We start from the raw sequence: 24,932 nt of genomic DNA on the forward strand, positions 1-24,932 counted from the left end.
CCGGAATATTCGATCCTCGGGCGCCGGTGATGAGCTCCATCGCACGACACAGTCGCACGCCGTCACAGTCACGTAAGAGAAACAGGAATTCTCTCAAAATAAATTGGTTCAGTTGCATGACGAACTTTTGGCTCGGGTCAGTTTTATTGTAGCTGGCCGGGCATTTTCACGCAGATTCGCTATATATGTCCTAAGAAAGGACATCGCAAGCTAAGGTAAGTGAAAGTTACATTGTACAGATCGAGAAGTGCATTTTAATATACGCAACCGTCCTTCGATCTCCAGCCGCAACAGATCGATGCCGATGTAGTTGCTTCGTGCGATTTATTTTTATTTATGCAATGGATACTGTGCCATTTTTATCATTATTGCTGAGTTATAATTTTTGGTTTATTTAGATATTATTCGTACACATACACATAATGCCGAAATCCAAGATAAAGGAGCAATGGGCTGCTATAGTTTGGAAATCGAAAAACAGCGAGAAAATAAACAAGAAGGGAGAGGCTAGCCTCTATGACATTGTCGATCTCACTTGCGTGCCGAAAAAGTATCGCACAGAAGGCTGTATTGCGTCTCTGAAGTGGGTAGACACATCGACAGGTAAAACATCGTACCACAAAGCCGAAGTGCTTAAAATCAGTAGTAAGTAATTTTCTTTATCTTTATAAACCTATAAATTTACTCTTTATAATCATTCTTTTGTCAATATATTTTTGTTACTGCAAAGTTAATTTTTTATCAGTTCATATAATTGACAGGAATATAAAAGAAATTAATTGAAAACAAATGTTTTTTTATATTTTTTATTAGAATGAAACATTTTTTAAGTAATTAGTACTAATATTATAACACACACGCAAATTAAATTTTTCAAACATATTTTACAGCAAATCATAAATAAAATAAAATAATTTGCATTTGTCAGAATAAAAAATAAAGAAACATTTGTTTTTATTTAATATTTAATATTTTGATTATATTAACATTTAATAGCACAAATTATTTAATACATTATCATTAGATTTTGATTATAGATTTTATTGAAACTGTGAATATACGTTAAATTAAGTGCTTTATCCGTGGTATAAACTTCAGTACCTCTTGCGGTATAAAAATCGAGATACTAAGCCTCCAAAGTTTCAATTTTTACCAAAATTTAGTAAAAGTTGAAACTTTGAGGCTCAGTATCTTGATTTTTTATACCGCAAGAGGTACTGAAGTTTATACCATGCATAAAGCACACATAAATTAACGTATATTTACAGTTTCAAGAAAATCTATAAAAAATCGATTTTCTCTAGTACAAAGACCGGGGGGAGAACTATCTTAACAAATTATTATTCTTGAATATAGCTTATATACATTTATCTTGAAAATTTTATTTGGATTTGTCATTCTGTAATTGTATTATTACACATTTCCGAAACATACTATCAAGAGATTAAGAAACTTTACATCATTTGATCAAAACTTATAAATTGTGAATAACTTGCAATTAATAATTAATCTCTAAAATTTTTATCGTAGAGAATGACATAAATAGTAGTCTTTGTACTACTAATTGTGTGCAAGTGCATACGTAAGTTCACATAACTGCTGTGGATAAAATATTCGACGATCTATAGCGTTAAAGGACCTAATACTTTCCCTTCAATATTTCTAAAACAGCCGACTACACAGCACTTATACGCACGCAAGAAATTAATCAACTGATATATGTACCAATGTCAATTTTTACATAAAGTGTCTAAATACGTTTAAATAAGTTTGTAAGATAGAACTTTTGCACATTACTTCCTCATAATTATCTACTTTTTACAAAACTTTCTCTATGAGGAAACCAAAATCGATCAACATACTTCCTTGTAAATTGTGGCACATACAATTGTTTTATGAGATTTATGATTTTTTGTATAATACATTTAAATTTTTTACAATAAATGTTAGTAAATTATAGCCAGTAAAAGTAAACGTATTCTGGTACATTTAGAAAATTCCCTGGTAGACATTTATTTTTATTGAACTTCTATCTCTATCAGAAAAATGTGTACTTAGAACTATTCTAATCGTAGTGTTATTTTAGGTGATAAAGAAGCTCTGGAACTATTATGCATAAATAGTAACACGGGCAAGATATCAGATCCTTCAGAAAAAATATTTTCATCCGAAGTACTTGACAAAAAAAAAGAGGAACAACAGGGAAAAAGAATAAGAAAGATTGCTCAGAACAAAGCCAGTACTCAGGTTGCTGCAGAAATTGCGAAAGACACGTCGATTTTTGATGACACAAGCGTAAACGACACGAGTCAACGATCGTTTGAAACCGTATCTTCATTAACTCCATACAGTGCCTTGCCGTCCACTACGACTGTGAATTCTCCATTAACTTCGCAAGAAACTCATCCACCGCTTACGACCAGCAATGCATTCAGTGTCTTGCCTTCTACTGCGACTGTGAATTCTCCATTAACTTCGCAAGAAACTCATCCACCGCTCACGACCAGCAATGCATTCAGGGTCTTGCCTTTTACTGCGACTGTAAATTCTCCATTAACTTCGCAAGGAACTCATCCATCACTCACGACCAGCAACGCATTCAGTGCCTCGTCCTCCACTGCGACTGTGAATTCTCCATTAACTTTGCAAGAAACTTATCCACCGCTCACGACCAGCAACGCATTCAGTGTCTTGCCTTCTACTGCGACTGTGAATTCTCCATTAACTTTGCAAGAAATTCATCCACCGCTCACGACCAGCAACGCATTCAATGTCTTGCCTTCTACTGCGACTGTGAATTCTCCATTAACTTTTCAAGAAACTTATCCACCGCTCACGACCAGCAACGCATTCAGGGTCTTGCCTTCTACTGCGACTGTAAATTCTTTATTAACTTCGCAAGGAACTCATCCATCACTCACGACCAGCAACGCATTCAGTGCCTCGTCCTCCACTGCGACTGTGAATTATTGTCCGTCAACAGCAAATGAATTTGAATGCAAACTCGCTCCAACAGCACAATCAACCCAGGCTTTGCTCCCTTCCAGTTGTACCTCATTCACAGATTTGAATACATACTCGCCAGTAGTGACAGAAAATTCGCAATGGTTTCCGACAATGACTACACCACCTCTGCCACTCCCAACACAGTACTTCGACAAATCAACGGCACAAGAACTGTGGCAGTCTAAGCACAGATCAACTTCACAAGCTTCACAATCTAGTGAGGCACTGCAATCTTGTTCACAACTTCCTGATTCAAAAGACAAGTTAAAAAGATTTATGGATGCCTTCATGGCTCTTGGTCCGGAAGGTAAATAGATTATTTTTTTCAGTCATTGTAGTTACTAATTTCTGCTTTATTTTAAAAAGTACATAATCTTATCATTAACCATGTTTTCTTTTTTCAGTAACTGATACAAACATCAGATTCTTTGAGAACGTGGTTACCGCGATGAAGTCGACGTATATACCTGAAAATTTTGAAGCTTCAAAGGAATCTTCTTTCAAGGTAATATTGTTTTTTTAAATAAAAACACAATGTAAGATAGAAAATACATTAGAAGTACTTTTATTTTGCCAGTAAATAATTAACCATAACGAAATTATTAATTGACTTACTGGCCATGATATACATCTCCAACTCAGTAACTACGCACCGAATGGGTTTTCCAAACTTTAAAACACAGTTTTATTCCTGTTAGATAGTGAAATCATTAAAATTGAAATCACATTATCATAATTGGTTAGGACACCCGCACAAATTGTTGGGGGTTCCAGGTTCGAATTCTGGCTGAGGTGATATTTTTTGCAATAATTTCTTTCTAATAATTTGATTTTGAATTTAATGATTTTACTATCTAACGAGAAATAAAACTGTTTTAAAGTTCGAAAAACCCATTCGGCGCGCAGTTACTGAGTTGGAAGAGATATACATCATGGCCAGTTGAGACGATTAATAATTTTGTTACAGTAAGATAGAAACTTTAAGATTATGTAAAAATACAATTGTTTGCCAACATTTTTTTGTTGCAGATTTCCGATTTCTATAAATCTCCCGGCAAAGGCAAGGTAAATTATTTGATAAATATTGATTTTTGCTATTGTTTTGTATATGTTATTATAAGATGATGTAATTTGAGCGCATTTTTAGGTAGAAATATATCCTGGAACGAACTTCTATTTTTATGAGGCAATCAAAGTGAATATTATGGATAAATCCAAAGTTTTGGACCAACAAACATCAGAGCTTGTCAATCACTGGCCTCTCCTCGTGCGGCATGCACTGATCGAGGTATATGGAAAAAATTTAGCTTTATTTTGTGCAAAAGGCAGCAAAAAGGATGGACGCCCGGGTATCGATGCCCAGTTTTATAAAGCTCTTTACTGTGAGTATCTTTTGTGTACATATATGTTACAAAAAATGCTTATTTTCAACGATAAAAGTAGGGTTTAGAGGGGGACAAATAATGATAAAATCAATTTTTCAAGATCACATGAAATTTATTGCCATTTCTTTTAAATAAAATCATATGATTTTTTTTACATGATATAATTTCTCTAATTATTCTGCATATAAAAGTGTTAAGAAAAAATTACTACAAAATTAACCCTAATCCCTCCAACATAATTGTTGTAAAAAAATATTTAAATAAATGATTTCCAAATTTTCTTTACATTAATTTTTAGTCGAAGGTATAAAGATATAATAATTTTTGGGGAATTTTTTAAAGCTAGTATTAACACACTGAAAAACGCGTGGGACTCGAAAATGCATGGTTGGAGAAATTAAGTGCCGCAAAAAACGTTGGAGGGATTAGGGTTAATATCTACTTTACGAGGTATTTCATACTTTATTCTGGCATATTTTAACACAATAAATATAAATATAAAGAAATATAAAATATCTCGTAAACTATTGATTTTTTGATAACTTTATTTAAATACTTTTATATGCAGAATAACTGGAGAAATTATATTATGTAAAAAAAATTATATAATTTTATTTAAAAAAATGGCGACAACTTCATGTGACTTTGAAAAATGGATTTTTTCAAAAATTGATTTTACCATTTTTGTCTTTCTATAGCTTACAACTTTTTTATGGAACATTTTTTTAGAAAATACTATTACATCTTGTATATACCTACATGTGTGTGTGTATTGTATATATTATAATTTGCTATTCCCTACCACGCTATTATTTATAATTTTAGACTGGGCATGTGACTGGAACGGTGGTAAGATTACCGAAGAAAAATTTATTGATAATATTAATAAAGCTGCGTATAATAAAAGGAAGGCTCGCAATCAAACTGAGAAAACTCTGAAAATTCCAAAAAAGGATGCCAAGACTCACCCTAAACCAGGAGCGACAGATAATCAAACGACGGCTAATATTGCGTAAGAATTGTACTACTTCTTTATTATTATAATTGTAACAAATATCACGATAATACAATTATATGCCAAATGTTGTCAGTAAGTTATGACTGAATAGCAATGACAATATAATTAATAATTAATTTTTATATCACCTTTTTTTGTATTTAATTGTCTCGTATAATTTAGAATTATATATATATATATACAGTTATATATTTATAATAACAATTATATAACTTATTTTATATATATAGTAGTGATACTTTAAAAAAATATTTTTTTAATTTGCCAAATACAATAATTGTACTATTATACGGTACTTAAGAGTCGGCACCGCTCATTACAAATAATATATTCTCTCTGGCACAATAAAGATCTTAAGGCCGCGGTGGAATCTGCAGTCGCGATGAACAACCTGGCGGTCATCGTGGATCTTCTGGGTATTCTCACATTAAAACCAGCGATGTGGAACTTGGACCTGTGCAATTTCTTATTGGGTTTCATCAGCGATCTCTTTCAGAGTAAATATGAGATGTATATAACTGTAGCTTGCACGACATTGAGAATTATTCTTCGTAATTTCGCCCCAGTGATAAAGGTAATGATTGCTAGCGTGTTTACTTTGAAACAAGAAATTAATTTTTAAGTATTATAAAAATATAAAATATTAGTGATATACTCTCGAAGAATATTAATTTTACTTATATTAATATAGTTATATTAATGATATTTTCTCTCGTTCAAATATATTATTGAATGTATCTTATATTTATTACCAGTCTTATTTATTTATACGCCTCATTAATTTATATATTTCCTTTTTTTGTCATATATTTGCGATGTATGGAACCTATTCTCGGAGGTCACCGAAAACCCTTCTTAGACCCTAACATTTTGATATTAATCTCCCAGGTAGCAAGGTGACGTTTAAAGACGTCGTCATTTGACATTACTCTGCTATCTGGGTATCCTCACCTCGAGGCTGCGATATAGATATAAAAGGCTCGAATAATCGCGTACTAATAATGATTCATTGTTGTTGAAATTTAGTATTCGAGAAGTACTTATAGCCTGCGTTTGTTTATTCTTTATAATACACGTAACGTGTATTATAGATTTTATTTTCCCAATAGCTTCCAATGTGAATAAACGAACGCATAAGTACTTCTCGAATACTGAATTTCAACAACAATGAATCATTATTATTAGTACGCGCTTATTCGAGCCTTTTATATCTATATCGCAGCCACGAGGTGAGGATACCCAGGTAGCAGAGTGATGTCAAATGACGACGTCTTTAAACGTCATCTTGCTACCTGGGAAATTAATATCTACAAAATGTTAGGGTATAAGAAGGGTTCTCGGTGACCTTCGAGAATAGGTTCTACAGAGGGTACACGGAGGCTTACGGGAATAGAGTGTACGGAGGCTCTATCGAGGTTTTAGCAAAAACGTGCTGAGAGTCTAAGGAGGGTATTTCGAGGTTTTATCCAGCCATGCGACGTCGAATCTGCGAATTGTAGGGAGGGTGAACGGAGAGTCGCCAGACTTCGCGTAACCTCCGTAGACGTTAAATGGGTAAAAACTGCCATTTGAGAAGTGAACGGAGGCTCGGCGACATAGACAAATGCTTTGTTACGTGACCCTCCGTTCATTCCGTTCAAGGAGAGTGTGCGATCGCGATCTCGGGCGTTACGGAGGGTCTATTTTTTGACTCGGGATTGGCTCCATTTATTAAAAATAGATTACTAATACAGATGCATGATAGAAAGAAAGAGGAGAGAGAGAAAAGAGAAAGAGAGAGAAAGAGAAAGAGAGAGAGAGAGAGAGAGAGAGAGAGAGAGAGAGAGAGAGAGAGAGAGAGAGAGAGAGAAAGAGAGCGACAGAGTTGCAGTACATTTTTTTTATAAATTTACACTTTACACTAAATTCACAAGAAAACTTGTATAATTTTAAAATAAATGTACTTAAACCTAAAAAATTGCAGTTACATATAAATAACGCTGCGCATTTTTATTATCAGTATCCGAATGGAATAAAAGCCAACAACGTTAATTCACCCGAAGGCCGATTACAACGTGAAAATTTTCGTGCGGCATGTCAGCCTGCTCATAATTGCCGTGCAGGTATAATCGGAAAATTAATAACACTGGTAGTTTTATTAACAAACGACCTCATTAATTCTATAATTAAAATTGCGCATATCAAAAGCGCCGGCGGGCTGTCGCGCGCAATCCGGATTTATCCGTTTCAAAAGAGAGTACCGCCGGAGCTTCCTCTACCGAGAGAGAGGGGCGGTCGGATTTAACGTAAATCATAGCGAGTTTTACGAGATGTATATCGACGGCACGCACCTCGGTCGAATGCGCTGAAAAACATTTTGCGGCCGTCACGATCGCGACGCAATGCAAACTGCCCGCCAAATTGATGCCCGGACGACCGCGATGCGTTTTGGTTTAATCGCTTTTCGTCCGCTCGTAATAACGTGAAAAATAATTGTCGTGCCGTAATTTATACCATAGAAAAATACATAAATAGATTCACTCCAAAATTTTATCTCGTGCGTTATTTGCGTTGAAAGAGAAACGCCACATAAATCGCACCAATAAAATTTATATCACAGTCAATATCCCGCTCTCCAACCGCATTTTCGAAGGCAAACTTTTCTGCAAAACATATTCTATTTTTAATTAAATAATCCTATAAATTATACAATTCTGAAAATTTAAATAAATCGATTCAGAATTCTTTATGTGATTCTCTTTTAAAAATTACACAAAATATATTTCTTTATTCAAAACAATATAAAAATCCAATTATTTAAAATTTTTTAAATATAAAAACTGTATAAAAAATTGTTATATATATAAAACTCGATAATACGTTGTAATATCAAAGTTAAAATTCTGCGGTTATCTCTGGTATCACGATTCGTGCGACTAATCGTTTCACGTTTGAATCTGTATCGGCATAGCAATAGGATAATTACAGACCGCGTGAGAACAGTCGACTGGATTCACAGAATCATCCCGCAACCAGTGGTAACACGAGCGGGACGATTTTAAGTTTGTATTCGTTCCAGAACGATCCCTGACAGTATAGATAATCGTGCCGGAGGCAGCTTGCCAGCACCCATTAAAAAGGAACGATCATTGCCGGTCGTTTGGTCGTATTGATTGAATCCGAATTCAGTGCGCGATATAGGAAAGAGAAACTGAGCGGAACGAAAAAGTGGGAGCAAGAGGCGGAATAAAAATAACGGAGAAGAAAAGTACCTCCAGTTAGAGAGACGGAAGATTCTAAATCGAATTTTAAGGTGCCCTCCGAGCAGGGCACCGTCGACGAAGCCCAGTCGTTAAAGGGCGTATATCTTTAAAAATGTATACCACGATTTTTCGCCGTAATTCTCCGCAAGTTTTCTCCATTCAATAACACTGTTGAGGATATATTGTTATCAATTGTTGTGTGTCCAGATTGATAATACGAAATTCACTCCTAAATTCTCATTCAACTTCAAATACAATTGTACTTATCAATCGCTGCGATTAGGCTATTTATAGATTTAATGCTTATATATAGTTATACTATTGAGTAAAATACTTGCATAAATAAGCAGTAACATTATAAGCAGTACATCACGTTTTATATATCATCACTAAAGAAGGTTGAAAAACAGCAAAACATTTTGCTATAATTAATAAAAATCAATTAATCATAAAAGCATCAAGAATACTACAAACACTGATTCATAAAGTCGCCGATATTTCCTACAAGATATACTGCCTCCTACGAGGCATCGGTATCTTAATGCCCGAGATAAGACAACAATGTCATAGATACTCAGCGTCTCGTAAAAACAAGATGCCTCTCCGCTATTATTAAAGCGTCCTAGTATTCCCTAATCGCGGGTTCAACGATAACGCCCGGCGGTCGAGTTTAACGGGGCAGTGTGCCAGCCATTATTATAACGGAGTGACGGCGATGATGATCACCGTCGAAAGAGAGCCTTCGTTCCGTTCCGTATAGAAAGAGAGTAGCGCGACGTAAGAGAATGGACGTTTAAGAGGGCGAAGTCTCGGAGAATGGCGAGAGACAGTGTGTACAGGTCGAGGAGAAATGAGTAGATATCAATGGGTCGTGCAGCCCTGGAGGTTTTCTTTCTTACCCAGCACCTTACCCTTATCCCTACCCTGGCAGCCCTTCCGCACCGCGCGCTCGCAGGGGCCCATCCCTCGCGTAGCACGCCACCCATCCCTCAGGCGCAGCCGCCCCTGCGCGGACCAAACGAATTTCGCCAGGCTTAGCCCGGGGGTTGGCTGCTGCTTTAGAGCGCTCCACTCACTCGCTCGCTTGCTCACCTTGTCCCTTTCCCTTCCCTACGGTCTAGTCAGCTTCTTCCTTCACCATCGTCCCGTCCACGCTATCTTTCTCCGTCTACCCATGTATCTTTCCCTTATTTCTACCTCGCTCTTCAGCTTACGGAACTCGACGAGACTTCGTTGCCAAGTTTCTCGAGGGTCTCACCTACTCGATGTTGTGTACGCGCCGTGAAATATGCTTAAATCCCTAATTACGTGGAGTTTCGCGTTTACGCGATTTTTCGAACAGTTAAACGAGCACTTGCTAAAATAAATCTAGATATAAATTTAAGCTTGGCTCTTAAAAAAAATCCGTTTACTGCATGCGCCAGTATAAGTGAATATTCGTTACTTTTTCATGTACAAGAATTAATATCAATAAGAGAGAATTAATTAAAACTATCTATTCAATTTATTCTTAATTTGTATTTATATATGTAAATTATATTCACAGTAGTTGCAGAAATATTTATATTTATATTTATATTTATATTTTTGACTACAAAATATTTATATTTTTAGCTTTTTTTCGCATTATAAAACTTCTGGAAAATGTAAATCATTATACAAAAAACAAATTTTGATTTTTATCGTTTAATTTTTATTACAATCCTTCTTACTATTAATTAAGTCCAATACTGGAAAATATATTTAAAATTTTTAATAAAGTTACAATTAATGAATCTCTATTAACATAAACAATAACTTTTTCTACTATTGAGATAAAAAAATAAATCCCATCAACAAATGATAATTTTGTAACATAATAAAATAAATGTGATTTGTTTCCATCTCGTTATACTTTTTAGCGATCATTTTTCCTACTTCCATCGTTATAAAGATAAATAATGCGAAGAAAAAGAGCTGGCGTTGCATTCTAACTCGTTTAAGGTAGTCGTCTCGTCAGGGCATGTATTAGATAAAGTTTTCGATTTTGGATTTTATATCAAATTATATGATCAGCTTTGCAGTCGATTTTTTCTGTGGCTCCTTACCGACTATTTACTCTAGAAAATCGATCTCGAAAATCACAAATTTTGCATTACTTCATACAGACGGCACGAAAAAGAAGGCTCTATCACGGTTTCAATCACATTTTTTCGCATTTTTCGATTAGATAAAATGAGAAAAAACATTGTTTTTGTACATTAGATTTCGAAGAATCCGATGCAACCGGCCATAAAATATATAGTTTACCGGAGATTTCGCTGCTAAATTTTGAATTTATTTTAGCGAAAATGCGGTAATCAAGCAGACATTTTTTGGTCGAAGTGAAGTTGGGAAGACTTGGCAACGCCGCTGGCTAATCACTGTAGTTGCAGGTTATGAGGCTCATCTTTCTTAGCCGACGTGGATAGTGATTGACACCCCTGTCATGCGTTTTGAAACCCTTTCTCAGTAATTGTCAAAATTCAATCGAAAAGGAGATGTAACCTCACTTGTAACCTTTCTCGACGACTCGCATGATCAGCTGATCAAAACGGAGTCAAATGAGAAAAATCACATAATTTGGAAAAAGTAACATACTTCGTCACGTATAAAATTTTACACCATACGTCATAAAATTATTTTTCCCTTAGCAAAAATTGCCTGAAATATATTTCTGAACGTGAAAACCTACAAACAGTCACATGACTAGCACGTAGCGAGACGCCTACCTTAACGTTTCACACACTGCAGTATTCGTTTATTTTTTAGGCAAGAACTTGACCAACCGCGCTAGTTACGTTGGCCAAATATAACTATGGTAGTCGGTTAGCCTCGCGCAGTCTCCGAAAACGGATGCTCGGCTACGCCGAAATCCCACGTACGCGTCCGAGTTTTAAGGATTAACGGTATGCATCATCATCCAGTGTTTCCAGCTCGGGTAATCCTTCTAGGTAGCGGCGGAAGATGCGCCCGCAACTATATGGTGTTGCATCTGGATGCAGCCAGCTGCATCGGACGACGACGACACTCGAGCCGGAGAGCGGACTAGCGGCTTCCGTCCATCGAGCAATATGCGGCTCTCGAGAGCGTAATGCACTTCCCCATATCCGGGACATCGCGCTTCGCTTCCGCGATCTCGAGACGTCCCTCTCTCTCTCTCGGAAGAATGCCTCCGCCTTTGTTATAGAGCTTACGTGCCATTTCTCGATGATTATCCCGCGCGTTAATCATCACGCGGCAAACAATGCCGCGCGAGATCTTGATACAGTAGAAAAATGAAAGTTCTCGATGACTGAGCACGTTATCAACTCCTAACAATCGTACGACAAGGTTACGTTCGAAAAAATGTGATTTTCTTACATTGTTCCCTCTGAACGTATAATTAGCTGTCATCGTAAGTTAAATGTTAATATTTTTGTGACTCATGTATCGTAATTATTAAAAATTGTTTCATGGCTGTTTAGTCTAATTGTAAGACCAGTAATTATATATTATCAGAAAGAAAAGAAAGAACAATTTCCATCAATAAAATATAACTAATTGCGAATATATTTTGTATATATTATCGCTATTTTAAAGATTTCACGTAACAAATTAGATAAATGTTTTAACAGAAGTTTTTTTTAGAGCTTACATGAATCTTTCACGAGATATGAAACGCCTTTCAAAATTTTGAAGAAGTTTCAGTCAAGGATAAAGACGTGATAGACACGCGATATCGTTAAGAAGGTTTGACTTTCGCCGTTGAGACACGACAGTTAACCTTCTTTGATGGAATGTCTTCCCGGTCGCCTCTTCTGTCGATACGGTCCTGACCTCGTGTCCGTCGTCCTCTGACCCGCCACGGTCCCTTAACCCATGATCCCGTGACCTAACCCGAACCAACGAGTGCATTCCAGCCGACGGAGCGCAAAAAAAAGATGTTGGACGGCGATAAATTAAAAGGCGGAGGTCGTTGGCTCGTCTAAGTCAGGATGGTCAGGAAGAAGGAGCGCAAGGTGCGGGACTAACAGAGATACAATCAGGAACTAAAATGGTATAAAAGAGTTAAAAGAATTCGAGATTCGATGTAATGAGAGTATAAAGCAGAAAAAATACAAATTTTCTTGAAAAGAGCAATATAATAAAAAGATAGAAATGGTGAAAAAAAAAATGATTTGTGTGTCGAACTAGATATGCGAGTTATTTAAAGCGAGATGGAGAAAAACATTTGTCAAGCTATCCAAAAAAATATAAATACAAAAAAATAATGTATTAATTTAATTCTAGTTAGTAAAAAAAAATACATAAATACGCTACACGAAATTGATTTAAAAATTAATAACAATTATCGACAATTTAATGGATAAGTAAAACTTCTGAGAAAAATATCTAGATTTAACGTATGATCATACGGAATTACTAAGCAAGCTGCAACTTTTAGATTCAAAAAGCATTGGATTCCGAGAAAAAAAGAAAAGACGGAAGAGAGAAATAGCCTATTCCACTCAGCAAATTCCTTAGCGAGGACCGTTCAATAAGTCGATGGATGTAAAAGACCATGCCGTTCAAACATTTATAAAAGTCGGAGTGATAGTAATTAAAGACAGCATACTTCAGCCCTGGAGATGTTGTAAGCTTCCCAGAGGAAACAAAGTTTCAAACCCCTCGGTGTACTTGGAATTTCCGAGTCCAGCGGAAGACACAAGATCAATAAAATAAGGCGGGGATGCTGCATAAACGAGATAAATACTTGGTCACTAGAAACGGGCGAAGGCTTTCGCTCGCTTCAAGATTTCACTCGTTATTTGCTTCGAGGTTTTACTTTCGCGTTTGTCTTATTGTTATAGCATAAGCTAAGGAATCTGGTTGCTTCACGGGAAATTTATTCATTTCCGCAAGCTAACGTGCTATTCTGCATAATTTGAACAGTCAAATTGTGTATTTTCACATTTATCGACGAAATATTGGTATCCTAAAAGATGTATGATATCGTAACGCCAATAAAAATAGGCAGATCTCAATTTTCAAATAATTATTGATCAATCTTCATATTTTTCCAAAAAGTAGCGATAAGAATGTAGAATAAAAATTACAACACTGAGAAAAAAAATTTGTCAATCCCAAGAAATATTTAGTCCGATACGTTCAACTAAACATTTTAGTTAATTAACTATAAACATTAGTTGAATTAATTAATTCTTGATTAAGGAAACGAAATAAATTGTTGAAACAACCATCTAATATTTAGTTAACTAACTAAAACGTTTAGTTGAACGTATCGGATTAAATATTTCTTGGGATTAACATTTTTTTTCTCAGTGAAGTCAAAACAAGAGTCAAAATCAATATTATCAACTGTCCATGAAAGAAAACAAATCTATTAATTATTTTAAGACAAATTTTGACAAAATAGTTTAGCAAAGAAGAAAAGTAGACGTGTTAAATTAACGAAGAAATGCACAAAATAAGCAAATAAAGACAGATGAAAAGGCAAAAAATGGCTAGGTAATCTGGGGAAGACAGCTCACGATTAAATAAAAAGTCACCAAACAAATATCACCATGCAAAAAAATATAATGAATATTTAGATAAATTAAAAAATGATAGAGAAATGCGAGAAAGAAACGAACGAACGCACCCTCGGCGTAAAGATTCGTCGATCGCCGAACACCCCGTCGTCGTACGGAGAATCGGTGTTCTCCGCTGTTGCTCGGGCGTCGTCGCGACCGCCTCTACCAACCCCCGCGAGCCGACAAGCAACCATCCCCCTTACAGTACCCGAGCCGAGCCAGGGGGCGCCGCGACTACGCACTATTGATTCGCACGGGTACGAGGGTGAGAGCCGGGTAGCGAGAAGTAAGAGAAGGGGATGACGAGGGTGAGGAGGTGTTCAGGGTGGTCCAGGGACGGCGATGCGCCCTCTTCGTCCGACAGGGGTGCTCCAGGGACAATGACACACCGGCCCTGACACTGTCCCCTCTCCTCTTGCTCTTTCTATACCGACTAGTGTAACGCGCTGTTCTAACAGCCAACGGAACAAATCCCCCATATATATTTCATTGCCATTTGCTAAACAAGATAGATGAAGTTACGTTCCCGGGACGTATATATATTTTTTTAATAACAGTTTAATTTTTAATTTTATTTTTGTACAATCTGATTTTAAAGGCGCAACTGTTTGTGCACGTAGCGTCTTTAAATAAGCTACTTAGATTTTTCTTAACTTAGATTTCTCTCGTTCTTCACATAATATATTTTATAACATTTATAATCATGATCCTTCAACACTCTCGGTATGTTGTGAGAGCTATACCTGTAGAACTTACATAAAACATAATGCAAACACATCAATCAAAAACAGTTTTGTTTGAGATTTTAAGTAAAATGTTTCAAAAACCCATCCGGCCATCCCTTTTGTTTAATTCAAGATAATATATGTTCCAATACGCTGTGTTTGCGCTTTTGCGTATGATTTTAACTAGCCGCAATGCACAACAGTTTAGAGGAGTATATTTACCAGTTGTTTCTCTTGGCGTGTTTACAATAAAATATAATTCAGCGTTTCTGGTTTCGTGGAAATTTCATCCATTAGTACGATCCATCAGCAGATTTTGAACCAACTAAAATATTGATTAATCCTTTAATAATAAAAATCATCCGTTTACTTCTGACGACCTAAAGTGCAAGAAAAGTCTTTCTGGTTTATTTATCGATACCTAAATTAATTTTTCATTTTATATTAGCAACTTTTTACTAGAAAAGTGCACAGTACTGCCCGCTGTACTCTCTTTCTCTCTCTCTCTCTCTCTCGTCTTTTGTTGAGCGTCATAGATAAGTAATTTTATACATGCTTTTTCTATTTATAGAATATATGTAAATCTGTGTGCAAGTTGTTACTCCAAATAAATGTCTTTAGTATGAGATACAGCGTGGCGGGTTAGTCCGCTGGCTAAACTAATGGTATACTCTAGTCACAACTGTAGAATGTCAGAGCACGGAAACGAGCCTTGAGAGAAGCAACGTCCTTCGAGATAACTTGGACGTTCGTGAGGAGAATTTTGAGCCGACCAGCGCGATAGTATGCCATTAATATGTCGGCGAATAATCTCGTAAGTGTATTTAGTCTCCTCAACCGTAAGGGAGTGGGCAGAATGCAGCAGACTTCCGGACACTAACTTTAATATGTTCGGGTACAAACGTGCGCCACGCGGTGGTAACGCGTCGCGGGATTTCTCGTGGTGGTCATTCGGGTCCACTGGTAATACAGAATCGGCGTAATGACCGCAGTTAGCAAAACTCCGCGGTAATTTCAGAAAATTCAACAATTTAACAAAAAAACGAGAAACAATTTTTTAAGGAAATCGATATTGCGTATAATACGTTGAATAAGTTATCTAATGCAAATTAATATTCACATTTATATATATATTTATCGAGAAAAACCAATTTGACACACACAAAAAGAATCTTTTTATATAAAAACTCTCCGTACATCAAGTCGTGTATCAAATCTCGTATTATGATATCGCTTAGGTTGTATACACTTGTACAAAAGTTATTAGAGATGCCAATCAGCTGTCGAGTAGCGAATATCCGGGGTCTTCAGAAGTTCCCCAGTCAACAGCCAACTCCTATTATACGTTTGACAAATTTGTCATACAAGCGTAACAGGATCCTGAACGATTTACTTCCTTATAAAAAATCACATACATATATTTAATGTACAAAATTTTGTACATATATGTATAACTTCTAGATGCAACTAATGACTCACTGTAATCAGTTATTATCCACGGTAATTAAATAAAAATAGATTTGACATGATAGCACGTCAGTTGCGAAACGCGTGTTTACACGCACGTTCGCTGTCAGTTATCGCTATTGCTGAGAAGTGGCTGTTCAATAGTGTGAAGCGTATGAATTTCAATTTAAGACGCATTAAGGTTAAGCTGTCGGTTCGACGCTGAAAAAATTAAACACGCCATGTATCATATACGATATACGCAGGGTCTCGAGAGGTTAATAGGAATATGTCGAAATCTCCCATTTCCTATTTCTACCCACTCTCGCCTACTCTCAATTCTTTCAAATCTCGCAGGCGAGAGTATAGCCGTTGTTGTTATTATTAGGTATTACTTGGGTACACCCGCTAATAGAATTTAGGCCCAACATTTCGTCGCAATGACTAATTATACATCATTTACGACATATTACATATTTAGATCAAATGTAATATATTATTATACAATGCAGAGAAAGAGAGAGATATGATGTATATAGAAATAAGTATAATAGTCCAAAAAGATAGATGCTTATCGTGATTAAATGTATCTACTATTATGATACATTAATTGATATGTAATTATATGGAAAAGTATAACGACCGATATAATCGACCGATGTTGTGTGCAAGCCACACACAATGAAAATATTGAAACCAAAATATCTCCCAGTGGATCTCGTAAAATCGAGAGATAATTTAATCGATTCCGCTTCATTGTCGTCGTCTCGTTTGCATCTCAACCGTGGCAAGGAACTTCGGGATGGAATCCCGGGTCAACGGAAAATCAGGTCGCGTTACAACACTTTCGCCGCCACGAGAAGAGGGATCGCGGGGATATCCATAAATATCACAATCGTTCTCTTCGTCTCGGGGAAACGAACGAACGTGCGGGGGCGTGCCCATTGTCGCGAACAACATCCTGTCGAGCACGTATGCTCCAAGGTAGAGAGAACGCGGTAGAGAGAACGCGCGTACATAGATACGGCAAAGATCTGCGTAAATCTCGCTGGCCGCCGGACCAGTGTCGCGCCGTGCGCCCGCGCTACGCACGCACGTGCGTGCGTGCGTACACACGCGCGCGGCACGCGTGGGCGTGATGTCAACTGATGTCACACGGACCACGATACGGTATATGCAGCGACCCAGCCGCTCACGAAATGGATTCCCGATGTATCGCGCGACTTAACGCGATCCTCGAATATATATCAACGAGTAAGCCTATATTCTATTCTAGCATCTGACGCGAAGGATATTTTCAAACCCGCTAGTTTTTTACTTCCGGCGAAAATGCATATCGGATGTTTAATTGCCGATAATGGAGTTCTTTCATGTTCCTGAAGATCAGCTCTCGCAAACAAAAGAATTCTTGCAAACAAGAGGCTTCTATATATGTGCAACATTTTAAATTCATGGAATATATTCTATATGTGTTTGAAATTTCTCAAATCAATTGTTCGAATATTATGTATAAGCATTTGATGAATGTTGTCAATAGTTCTATTATATAAAAAGACAATAAGTATATTAATTAATTATGATTATATGATGTACAATTTATGGTAATTATATCTGCATCATAATTCTGCTACAAAACATACTGGCATATATGTTATTAATATTTAAATACTATTATTATTAGTATAAACTTATATATTATTACATTATCATTATATTACTCTATATACTATTATTACTAATATAATTACCACATAAACTTCATTATACACATAATTCTAATACAATTGCAATTCTCATAAATCAAAATCGCAATTCTTTTTAACAATTCGCTATATCGGATGTAGTTTGTTTTTAAATTCAACATGATTTATCAACCGCGTATGATACCGCGATAATAACAAATAAATTTTCACGTTCAAACGCTTATAAATAAACATCGCCTCGTTAGCGACGAGAGCGTAATAATAAATTTCTAAGCGCGTGTGTGTGTTTTCTGAAACATTCAGCGTTGTCGCTTTCGTGCTCGCATTTATGCAAATTTACGCATGATGCACGCACAATGCGGCGCCAGAAGGCACAACTGCTGCACGCAACATGAGCTACGCAAATCTATATGCACTCGCAAGTGATGAGATGCGAATTTAGTGTACTCGCTTTGGCAACTTGTACCGAGTGTATCAGAATCATCGTCATTTCTTTCATAGAGTTTTCATTCAACTTAAAGTCCATTTTTGCTCGACAAAAATTTAATCAAATGACATTTCTCTCAAAAGATTCTACTTTAATTTGCATTTAACAACTTAAAAATGGAAAAAATTAAACGGCTCAACAATTGCTGTAATTAAGTTATAAACATATATCTTTAAAATCCTACTAAAGCAAAGCCCATTCACAAACTTAATTAAAGAATAAGATTTAATTATTTACTGGTTGTTATCAAATTGTATTATGATTCAACAATTGGCTAGACACTTTTATTCGAGAAAAATCAACTACGAATTGGTCAAAGAATTTGTACAAGAGGCAACGATAGTTTTGGGTCACTGTGTAAATACGCGAGTCTGGGAACAGGGCGCGGCAGGAGATTATTCAGTCACCTCGCACCCCCCCTCCCTCAGGGGCGTACGAGGCGCATATGGTCTCACCACATCCCTACGCTACAGACAACATCGATATACCAGTGATGTGCAAATTTTTGCTACGAGTGATTTCGCCTTTTTTTCATATTTTTAATTCTACCTTTTGTACTTATTTTTATTCGTATATTCGCGATGTACTATAGTGCATTACCTTCGTCACAAATTTCTACGATCACGCAAAAAGAAATTTAAAATAATTTTAGACACAAACGTATCGCTTATCGTAATCATTGCTCGGTGGCATTATCGTCGACACTGGAATTTCGTATAATTTTCCGAACTTTCCCCGCCAATTCGAGGCAAGAATGTGCGACTAGAACGTCCCGCTTGATCTGGTCGAAATTAGGTCGGAGGTCGGTGTACTACAACGTCGAACAAGATCTCCGCAGGGACAACTGTCGATGTCCTTTTCCTTTTCTTTTTCTTTTTCCATAGAATGCTTTCCCTAATTCTATCTTTAGTGACAGTGACAGACTTTGACGCTCAAAATATAGTGCGAATGTTAGTCAGGGTGATAGACGGGATGGCGCATTGAGCGCGATAATTCCATTAGGTATGAAAAAACAACCCTCTGCCATTCCAACGTTGCAGCGGGTTTCCCCTTGGACCTCGGTGCCATGGGACCTTCTTTGGTGATGATAATAGGGTTAGGTGAACGAAATATTAGAGATGGACATTTGGGGTTGGACTAAACATCTGGGAAAGCGAGATAGAAATTTCATGTTGAATGATAAATTTGGTTCGCGAGAACCAAGCCAGCGAGAATACCGAGTCTCTTGAATTTTCGATGCAGAAGCAACATGAAAACAACACAGAGAAAAGTATTTGAATCGGTTAACTCGCGAAACAAAATATAACTCCTGACAACTTTGGAAATGAAACACATTTTAAAAGTGCAGAACCACAGTCTGGATGAAAACAACATAAGTCTATGTAGCACTTACATTGTAATGTTACTTTCTAGACGTCATTCCGCTTGAAAATAACATTACATTAAAACATAATTTACGTTACAATATTTTAGCCTTTTTTAACACTTCAAAATAGTCTGCAGCTATTAATATTTTTTTTTTAATCTACATTCTCTTACATTGCATAATTTTAATTTAACGGACTAATTAATTGATTTTGCGTAAATTAAATCAAAAACTAGTTCACCGTTTTTATTATAAAATATTGGGAATTTAAAATATTTATCTTTTCAATTGTGTTCTTATATTTTAATTTAAATACTAAGCAATTCTTGAAACAAACTGAATATCGGATTTATTAATCATTGCCAACTTTCAAGAAAACAGATTATCTTGCTGACAAAGACACAACTAAATTTTCCACTTATTTTCCATCTTATCTTATAAAAAGCGAATGTGTGAAAGTTAAATTTTCAGATTTGCGTGACACGCTTTCATCCAACGTAAAGACATTCAGCATATCCTTCAGTTCCCACTTCCGTTTCTATATGGCACACTCCTGTTTAGGGCTGTCAAACGAACGGTGCACTCACGGACGCAACCTTTTTCATCCGCGATCCCCGTGTTTCACGTCCCCTTCTCCGTTCCCCTGTCAGCCTTCCCCCTTTGCCCTTCAGTTCGATTCTCTAGTACGCTAGTAGGCACCGCTCTTTGGTTACGCTGATCCTGCCGGATTTGCAGCCCCCTCTGGATCCAATAAATCTGCTCGGCTACACGTACCTGCCCCCTCCCAACCCCTTATCGATTCCCTTCCTCTCCCCCCCTAAATCGATGCACCCGCGCCCCGTTCCCGTCACTCGACCACCCTGCCCGGTTGCCACCCGCCTCCCCCGCACACGTGCGTGCGTTTCTCTGCGTTTCGCTCTCTTGGATCATGTTCGCATGTCAAGCCCAACCGCTCTGACACGCTTTACGCTCGAGAGGCTCCTTTGTCGAGGTGCTCGTCGGCGTAATACGCACATATATACAGCGTGTCTCGGAACTATTATCGCCATGGATTCGTCTTGAGAATTCTTCGACTTCAAGCAGATTTCTCCTCGAGATTCGCAATTCACAAATTACGAACAATTATCAATTACAAAATAATTTCCAAAAATTAAGCTTTATTCTAACAGACGACGAAACTTTAATTTTCATCATGTGAATTTGGATGTTACAAAATCTTAATTCATATAGCACAATAACCGAAATGTTTATAAGATGTGAAAAGTGACGTTGATAAAATGTTCGCCGAAGAAAGTAACTTCACAGTCTGAAAGAAAATGGCAGGATATATACCCAAGACACCCCGTACGCGCGATGGATTATCATCCGGATGATGCGCGCACACTGGTTATGTCTTTGATACGATATCATCAGGGTTCGAGGTCGTTTTACAAGGTGCAAGGTTTAGATCGAACAGTAGACTCTTGTTCTCAAAGTTTGATGAAATGCGCAACTATAAGTTATTTTCACATCGCAGACACTTCATGCATGAAACATATTTGTCAGTTACTTGCCAACGCTGGAAGAATACGTGATTATAGTATTCTATAATATATTAATCGTAATATGATTAATTTTAAATTCAACGAAGTCAGAGAGAAATAAATTTGAAATCATATTATAGTGAAAAATATGAAGAAACCAAGAGGTGAGAAATTTCACCCAAATTTACGCCAAGGAAATTCTTATAAGAGTATAATAATTAGTGAAAAATATAATAAATATATATTACCGAATTTGGAATTAAAACAATAAATAATGCAGATTCCGCGACTTCGAAAATGTCGATAGTCATGCATAGATGATGCACATCTCAATTCTTAACTATAGATAATTGCAACACAGACATATCATTAAGCTCAATGATTCAATCTTATAACTATTTCAGTCCGTAACAGAAAATCTTCAATTCTCCATCTCGCGACCTGCGAAACAGTCTAAATATAATAAGACGATAAGATTCAATTTCGAATCAGCGCGCGGGACAAGTCTAATGCTGCTATTTCGAACTCGGCGGCGGTGATATTTGAAATCGATTCGCCGTGGTGTTGCTGACGCCGACGACGTTTGAAATTAATTTCTGCGGCCAACGGAAAGAAACTTCGCCACGGACATCGATTACGGGCGGGCGTCACGTCAGCGTGCTTTAACGACGAAAGCAGGCGGCACAAACGTGCGCGCGCGCGCGCGCGTGTACATTCACGCTCGCATGCGTACGGTGTTTCGACAGGATGGCGGTAGCGAAAACCGTAAGACTGGTGGTGCGGTTGCCCGGAGAGCTCGGACTGGAATAACGCGCCGGTCGGCCGTCCGTCTCAGCGAAATACCGTTCGAGGCGCGTTGCATGTTTCAAAGCGATCGCGCCGCCGCCGATCGCGAATTTCGTCATGGCGTATATACGCAGCGGTATAAGCGATCGCGGCACGGAAAATGGACTTCCGCCTTTTACCTTTTTAGGCTTCCGCGTAAGAGAAAAATAAGTGAAATTATTGACAGGAGGCTCACTAACGGGAAGCGATCGATGCGGTATATAATGAGCGACCCACACCGTTTCATATTACGTCGCGGTATATTTACACAGGATACAATTCCGAAAATTCTGCGCTCTTTTCTCCTTTCAATCTTCCTAACTTTCAGATTATGCACAAGTGAACAAAAATATGAATGGAGTGATGAAATTATGATGCAAATCGTTAGATAAATAAAATCCAGATTCTTATTTCTGTTAAGCTTATTTAATTTCCTAATGGCAAAATAAAACAATCGAATAAGTTACTATAATATGATGATATAACATGACGGTAATATCAACGATAATATACAGCGAAGGTATACAACAATGGAATCTACCTGGACCACGCGATATAATTTGCGCTTCAAATGCAAAGGGTTAAATCAAGCTATCTTCATCGGATGCGCTCACCGGTTCGATCGTTTTCTAATTACGGTAATACCCACACTGCCGCATCACAGAACACGATACAGCGGCAATAAAGCGTGTAAAAGCGCAGTGAGAAATTCGATACGATTTTATCTCCGACGCCCTCCTCGCCAGCTTATCGTCGCCAGTGATCACCGGTACGATCGCTGCAGCTCTCCGCGAAAGCGGATGCAAATAAAGCCCGATGGCACGCTCGAAGTTTTATTCTTCGAGAATCGACTGTCGCACGGCGTTTCAACGGTGCTAAGATTCGTGAAAGAGTGACTTACTTGATTGAGGTACCAGTAAATATTGTCTTTAAAAGTGAGGTATGAGGTACTAGTAAATATTGCTTTTAAAAACCATTTCTCGTAAACGCGCGACTTTTACTCTAAACACAAGTCTCGATAGCACGATCTTTCGAGCAATCTGTGGAATAAATTCGATAGATATCCAAACAAGAGTTTTATTCTCGATAAAACGATATTGAATTGTAAACTTCAGCGTGTAATGCCTAATAAATCCATATAAGAGTATTATACAATACAATTCCATAATCATAAATTCAAATGATTGTTCACGTGAGTTTTACTTTCAACAACAAGATTTTCGCTATAAACGTGGAGGTAGTAAGACATATAAGTTTAAGAATAAACTTTCAGTGAAATAAATAAATTTTACACTGCTTTTGATATAATTCTTCATTGAAAACTTTTACGTTAGAGAAAGTTTATATTCATATAATAAATTATCAATAATTCACAATAAAACAATTTTTCACAAAGATTTTAAGATGTTATGCAGGTGTTATGTATGTATAGATAATATGATGATTTTATTCTATACAAGAATGACACTCAACAGCAACAACAACCTAATAAATTTGAAAATGGCTCTCAAAAAGTATTATTTTGCGATAAATATCAATTTCAACTTTATATATGTGTTTCGAGTTTGACTTTCAGTTTTATTCGGTAAACATACATTTCACGGTAACTCCCGGTAGACATTCACGCCGAAGACATTCACTCTCCTACAGAAGGGTATACGTTCGGTAAAACTCTCGATAGTGCACGGTCTAATAACGAGGTGCGAGAGCACGGCGCGGCAGTAAAGCCCGTAATTTGGGGAGGGGGGTGCAACGCAAAATCAAACTAGGGGGAGGGCACAAAATCAATTTCTAGTTAGCGACTCGCAACTTTCTCGAGCTGCTCGGGGCGCGATAGTTCACGCCGCCGCGCGGCGCCGTCGGGTCGCACATCAGCCTTCGACGTAGCCTCTGAACGTGCGGTCGGTTTACGAGATTACGAGCTAAAGTGGTTAGCGAGAGGAAACCTCTCATCCTCGTCGTCGCAGGCGCGGACGTTACCTGGACCAGAGTCGATCATTAACGCGAGATGACAAGCGGGGAATATCGCCCGCGTGTTTGTCTGCCCCGTTCGCCATGAGCACGGGGATAATATTATCACGCTGAGATCACCAAGTGCGATATAAGTTTGATAATGCACTTAATTAGCGTAAAAAACAATTACAACTGTCTAAAAGACAGTTACGTACTCTGTTATTTATTTTCTTTACGTTCTTCTTCTACGGAAAAAAAGTGCATAAAGATATGCTTTGTTCATAAAAAAGGTGAGAGAAAGAGATGTAACAATGCCTCAAATCTATAAAAAGAGAAATATGTTTAATTTACTAAAAAATAATTTTATATAAAAAGCCATTAAACTAATACAAGAGTTAGTTCATACGTAAATGATTATAGATATAATTGTTAGGTATTGTATTATATAAGTTGACGTAAAATGATTTGATTATGAAGACCAGTGATACATTTTTGATATAGCAAGCATTATTTCTGGCGACGATAATGACGTCTACGATAAAGGTCAATGATATTTTTACGATTATCAAGTAATCTCCTTAATTCCGCGATACTTTCCCAACTTCTGCTTTCGAAATTCAGAAAATTGAAATCCCAATTTTCGCTTTCCTCCGCTTTCTAAGCCGCGCGTACACTTTCGA

General features: G+C 37.1%; 2 protein-coding genes across 3 annotated transcripts in view; one reads left to right on the forward strand and one right to left on the reverse strand.

Moving 5' to 3' along the window:
• The window catches only part of Plexa (plexin A), a 276,975-nt gene that overhangs the window by 113,497 nt on the left and 138,546 nt on the right, over positions 1–24,932 (reverse strand). The gene's annotated exons all lie outside the window — the stretch shown is intronic.
• On the forward strand, positions 81–7,099 carry LOC143895533 (uncharacterized). Its single transcript, XM_077402731.1, has 8 exons — positions 81–215; positions 399–645; positions 2,087–3,313; positions 3,411–3,511; positions 4,036–4,071; positions 4,154–4,388; positions 5,217–5,403; positions 5,760–7,099. Exons 2-8 carry the CDS (start codon positions 423–425, stop codon positions 5,764–5,766), a joined length of 2,016 nt encoding a protein of 671 aa, XP_077258857.1. The 5' UTR covers positions 81–215; positions 399–422; the 3' UTR covers positions 5,767–7,099.

Source organism: Temnothorax americanus, unplaced genomic scaffold, assembly GCF_048541705.1.
Source record: "Temnothorax americanus isolate GAGA-0224 unplaced genomic scaffold, ASM4854170v1 Scaffold16, whole genome shotgun sequence".
Classification (NCBI taxonomy): domain Eukaryota; kingdom Metazoa; phylum Arthropoda; class Insecta; order Hymenoptera; family Formicidae; genus Temnothorax; species Temnothorax americanus.

What these genes read in the sequence shown, in the direction of transcription:
- LOC143895533 (XM_077402731.1), top strand. Translation starts at nt 423, where the DNA reads ATGCCGAAATCCAAGATAAAGGAGCAATGGGCTGCTATAGTTTGGAAA. An exon ending in CGAAGTGCTTAAAATCAGTA is followed by an intron (nt 646 to 2,086) that starts GTAAGTAATTTT and finishes GTGTTATTTTAG; the next exon opens with GTGATAAAGAAGCTCTGGAA. An exon ending in CATGGCTCTTGGTCCGGAAG is followed by an intron (nt 3,314 to 3,410) that starts GTAAATAGATTA and finishes TTCTTTTTTCAG; the next exon opens with TAACTGATACAAACATCAGA.